The following is a 5,559-nucleotide window of genomic DNA, read 5'->3' as shown; positions in this document are numbered from 1 at the left end:
TGTTCTTGATATTCAATTCATTCATTTCATTACAATTTCAAAGATGGATCCCCAACAGATGAGCTATCAGGCTGGACAGGCCCAAGGCCAAGCTCAGGTTTTCTTTATTACCTTCTCTTTAGGAATAATGTTGTTCACATTTCACTCGATGCTAAGAAACACCAGTAATTTATCAATATAACTTCATCGGCAATTAATTGCTGATGTGCATTTACGTCTTTTTCTGGTGTGTTTCAGCCTTAGTTGAATACAAAAGTTTTCTCTCTTTATAGTGTGTTAATTTTAAGAGTAATTTTCTCCACTCTATTTTTTCTAAAAAAAAAATCATATACTATGTTAGAAGTTTATTTCTTTTTAGTATAATTTTTTTCAAAAGTGTATTTTCAGATGGTACAATGTTTTTATTTTTTTTTTTTTTTTTTTTTTACATCTAAAGTATTTCGGGGATTGGAAAAATTCCTCCCTCAAACAACAAATGATTTAACCAATTAGGATACTAACATTTAACCACAACTTTTTTGTTTTTGTTTTGCAAAGGTCGTTTAACAACTAATTTAAAACTTTGATTGCTAGATTGCAATTTTTTTTTTTGCTGTATTGTGTTTTTAAGTTACATAGTTACAATGCAATTACAAAATTTTTTATATGATCTCTATACTATGAATTTCAGGAGAAGTCTAGCAACTTGACGGACATGGCTAGCAATGCTGCTCAGTCCGCCAAGTTGGATTCCCAACAGATGAGCTATGAGACTGGACAGGCCCAAGGCCAAGCTCAGGTTTTCTTACCTTCTCTCATATTTAGTCTTTACTCTTTAAAGTGTCAATTTTGAGAGCAATTTTCTCCACTCCAAATTTCTAAAGAAAATCATATACCATTTTGGAAGTTTATTTCTTTTTGGTATAATTTGTTCGAAAGTGTACTTTTGGATAATACAATAATTGTTTTTTATTTATACATCTAATACTTTTGTATTGTGTTTTTAAGTTATATAGTTGCAATGTAATTACAAAGAATTTTATATGATCTCTATACTATAAATTTCAGGAGAAGTCTAGCAACTTGGCGGACATGGCTAGCAATGCTGCTCAATCCGCAAAAGAAACCGTGCAAGGGGTTGGAATTTTCATTTCATCAACTTGAATGCTTTGTTTATGGTCTAGATTTAAATTTTCTTTATTATAAAGTCCATGTAACTATTTTTATTTTACGTAGGCTGGTCAGCAGGTGATGGCATCAGCACAAGGGGCTGCTGAAGCTGTGAAGAATGCAACTGGAATTAACAAAAAGTGATCCAATTAAGCAGAAGGGATCCTAGTCATCCAGTTTTACTCAGTTTTTTTTCTTTCTTCTAGGGCATTATGTATAAAAAAGTGCTCTAATTTGTGTTTGTAATTTTGTTTTGCTCCCAATTAGATATCTTGTGAATAACTCTTTGTTTCAACAAGAGAACTAGGATGTAGTTCTCGGTTAATTCATTAATCAATGAAATTTATATTAGAATAATCAACTACTCTTTTATTTATATATTTTAAAAATAAATGAAACTTCTAAAATATTGGAACTAAATCAAATATGTGCTTATTTCGAGGGCGGTTTTACCACCCAACTAGCTTGGGCACACACCTAGGTTCAACCCATACTCAGCGGCGGATCTCTTTAGGGACACATGGGAACCATGGTATTTTCTAGATAATCTATAAATACTATATTAGCCGTTGCATATCATATGTTTCTATGCGGTGCAGTGGAAAGTGTAGTCTTTTCTCTCCACAAGGTCATGAGTTACAATTTGTTTATGTTGTATGTAACAATTTATATATATTCTATATATTTAGCACCGCCAAAAATATCAGCCCAGATCCACCACAACCCATACTTTCTCTATGTACATGTGAATTTGCAGTCAAAATTTTGCCCATACTCTACAAAATCCTTGGCTCTGCCACTAGTTTGAATGGCCGTGAAAAAGCATAAATATCTACCTACTCCAAGTTCAGAAAGCCCAAATCAAAACTAAAAATCCAAAAAAAAAAAAAAAGAAGAAAGGATAAAAGAATCCAAATCCCTAAAACCCTAGTTTCCATTTCCTTCTTTCCCTCACTCAAAATCTCATTCCTTCAATTGGTTCTTTCACAACAATGACAAATCAATGTTCCGTTCTTCAACTTCTTCTTCGCACTCACCACAAAATTCCCAATCAATCTCTTCCACTTTGCACTTTCTCTTCCATTCCCAACACCTACCATTCCAAATTCCATACAAACCCTAATTTCAACCATTTCTCTTCCGAACCCGTTCTCGCTAACACCGTGGATATATTCTCAAAACTCAAATATCTTAGTGCCATCAACAAAGACCTCGATTCAAATCACGTTTCGATTAGTCACGATGCTGTCAACGGAAGGAAGTTTGAAAAGTGTGGAATGGATGGTGAGGCTGTGAAATCCAGGGAATTGTTTGATAAGGATAGATTTGAGAGGATATATTCTCGAAAAAAATTTCAAATTCCCCACCCCTTATCAATTTCCTTACGAACCCTATCTCCAAAAGCTGAGTTCTCTAGTGGATTTGTTGAGTTGGCCTTACAAAATTTAGAAATGTGCCTAGTAAAGCTTTAATATTTTTCAGGTGGGTGGAGAAGAGTGGGCAGTTTAAGCATGACGAACGTAAGTATACTAAGATGGCGATGATTCTTCAAAGCGAGTATTTGATTGATCAGTTTTGGAAGTTAGTTTATGATATGAGGAGTGCTGGATTCAAGATAGGAGAAAATACCTATCTTTCCTTTCATGAAAGCTTTATTTTGAAGAAAATGCTTAAGGATGCTGTGAAGCTTTATGAGTTTGTTATGGCTGGTCCTAACAAGAACCTAGGTTGTAGAAATCTATTGAGTAGTATTGTTTCTTTTGACGAGCTCGATATGGATTTGTTTTCAAGGGCTGTGAAGGTTTTTACCAAAAATGGAAATGCTTTGAACGATGACAATGTTGAAGAAGTACAAAAGTCTTTATTCAGTGCTGGTAGAATTGATGAATTTAACAAGGTTTTGAAGGTAATGGAACATGAAAATGATGGGTTTGTTGCTACTGGTCTTTTGCTGGGCACAATTGCATTTCGACTTCGTGCTGCTGGTTACAATGAACAAGCTGATGAGTTTGCGAATAGAATCGAAGAATCTAGGTTGTCTACTCCATATCTTAGGATGCAGGATTATATATTATCTTACCACAACTTTGAAAAAGGCTTTGAATCTTTGAAAGAGATAGTTGAGAAAGAGGGAGTTGTATCTGCAGCCAATGCTTTAGATTTAATTTGTTAATGAATTCATATTGCGAAAATTGTCCACGTCCAAGATTCCCTCCTCTTATTGACTGCTTTATAGACAACATATCAATCTGGGGAAGCGTTGATGATGCCGTTCTGTTGCTCAAGGTAATTACTACCTCAAAGGTTCCATCTGAGTATTTATACCACTGTATGTTTATCGCCTTCCAAGGAAGAGGGCGGCGCGAATAAGGTCAACATTTCCTCTCCAAATGTCCAAGCCACATTCAAGACTATGCTGATCTCTTAGATCTCTTTTGTTCCATGAACTCTAAAGATGCTGCTGCACCTTCTGGTATGTTGGGCTGTAATTGGCTGCTTAAGTTTACAAAATGTAGCTCATAACGTAACTCTTGTATATTAGTAACATCCCATAATTAATGACTAAAAATAATTAAATTCATCATCAAATTTAGTTTCTTAATGCACCTAGCATTGAGAGTTAAGAAATGAAGTACATAAAAGGTTCAAATAGATAACATCGAAGAAGCTTTGAAAATATCCCCCAATAAGTCATGCAAAAATGCTAAGAATTTGGACACATTGATCTATTCATTGCTATATAAAGAGACAACTTGATATATATGCTACCTAAGGCAAAAGGTATTGAGATGAATATCATCTTTGTTTTCACAAATGGAAAGTCACATAAAATTTCATAATATTGCAGGTGACACTACTTGCAAATATTGCATACACAGTAAATTCTTAATCTTAGATTTCCTAGTTCTTGTTCATATTTACACTTTAGGGGTGCTCATTTAAATCTATAGTTTGAAAGTTGCCCCTAAATTTCATTCAATTTGCTGAGAGAACATTGAAAGTTGTACTGAATAAAAAGAGTGCAACTTTCAAACTATTTTTTTAAAAAAAAATAAAATACTATTAACATCAAAACTTAAATATTCAATTAAAAAATACAAAATAAAGAATAATAGAAAGGTTTACTACTACTAAAAAGATTTAAAATAAATAAGCACTCTATCTAAGTGATAAAGTATGATGTCACACATGCCAATGTATATTTTTAATCTTTAATATTTTTTTTGAAGAAGCTAATATGAAATTTTATTAAAATCACAATGAATCCTAACCAGCACAAGGAATACTAGAATAGGAGTCGTAAAGTAGCAACATACAAAGGAAAATAAAAGTTGTACCAAAATCCTCACCCAACAAACATAAAAAAATAACCTTCAACTAACGTCACAAGTTGCCACAAAAATAACTTCCACCGCCTACATTCCGCTGCTCGCATTCAACCCCCAAACAACAACGTCAAGAACCAACACAACAACCAACAACCTTTGAAAAACAATCGTAACTATGACGATTGAAGCAACAACAACCATCTTCGCCACAACACATTCGATGACACCTTAACGAATCTACCTTTGCAACAACAACAACAACCAACGCAACAACAGAATCAACTTCACAACAACAACACCATCAATCCACATCGACAAACCACCAGATAACAGAGTAATCGAACCGGATGAGAAGGTTCTGATTGAACCCAACCGTTGAAGACCCACCGACACTTCCTCACACCACAAAAAACGTGGCCGACATCACCGCCTCACACCACCATCACCTCCTCCACATAGATCTGAATCGGAAGGAAAACCACCACACAAAAACACCAGACAACCTGTGTTTTTCTAATAGCCGCAAACTCAGCATCCGCAAGGAAGAAAATCACAAAACCCCCAACACAACATAACCCACAAGCTCACGAACTCACAACCACACAAGAAAGAGACAGTGAACATTTCGCCTCCCAACTTAACACCAAACACCACCACTTGTGATACCCATCACTAACGAACACCAAAATCACCATCAACTCAATACACCACTGTTATCATGGTTTTTGGGTGTCAAGCCATTAATTGGACTCGAACCTTTCGACCGTTGATATCTCTCTTTTTTCTTGGGAAGGGTAAAAGGAGAAAAACCCTTAAAAAGTTCTAGATTCGGGGGTCGTTTTCGCTACGGGAAGGTGTTAGGCACCCGGAGCGATTATGGTATTCCATAAGAACCGCTCTCTTAAGTTTATTTCTACGCTTTAGTTTTATTGCTTATTTGTAAAAAAAGAATGTGTGATTAGTTAAGAATGGGGGGTGAGAAGAAATAGAATTTGATTTTATTTCGGCTTGGAGGAGTTTTGACTCATTGCCTACGTACCCTTTTAAGGGATCAAAACCGTTCGTAGTTCATTCTCAAAAA

At 35.1% G+C, this 5,559-nt stretch overlaps 2 protein-coding genes across 2 annotated transcripts; both read left to right on the top strand.

Moving 5' to 3' along the window:
* LOC25497642 (stress-induced protein KIN2) lies at positions 1–1,450 on the top strand. The gene is made up of 4 exons (XM_039827364.1): positions 1–97; positions 671–778; positions 1,048–1,116; positions 1,216–1,450. The coding sequence occupies exons 1-4, from the start codon at positions 44–46 to the stop codon at positions 1,291–1,293; spliced, it is 309 nt and encodes a 102-aa protein (XP_039683298.1). The 5' UTR covers positions 1–43; the 3' UTR covers positions 1,294–1,450.
* A 691-nt stretch (positions 1,451–2,141) lies between these two features.
* On the top strand, positions 2,142–3,322 carry LOC25497641 (pentatricopeptide repeat-containing protein At3g02490, mitochondrial). The gene is made up of 2 exons (XM_024770755.1): positions 2,142–2,458; positions 2,632–3,322. Exons 1-2 carry the CDS (start codon positions 2,142–2,144, stop codon positions 3,320–3,322), a joined length of 1,008 nt encoding a protein of 335 aa, XP_024626523.1.
* Positions 3,323–5,559: the final 2,237 nt, after the last annotated feature.

The sequence above is a fragment of the Medicago truncatula genome, chromosome 7 (assembly GCF_003473485.1).
Source record: "Medicago truncatula cultivar Jemalong A17 chromosome 7, MtrunA17r5.0-ANR, whole genome shotgun sequence".
In the NCBI taxonomy this organism is placed as follows: domain Eukaryota; kingdom Viridiplantae; phylum Streptophyta; class Magnoliopsida; order Fabales; family Fabaceae; genus Medicago; species Medicago truncatula.
Note: the sequence above shows the minus strand (reverse complement) of the source record. Positions and strands in the feature narration are given on the sequence as shown.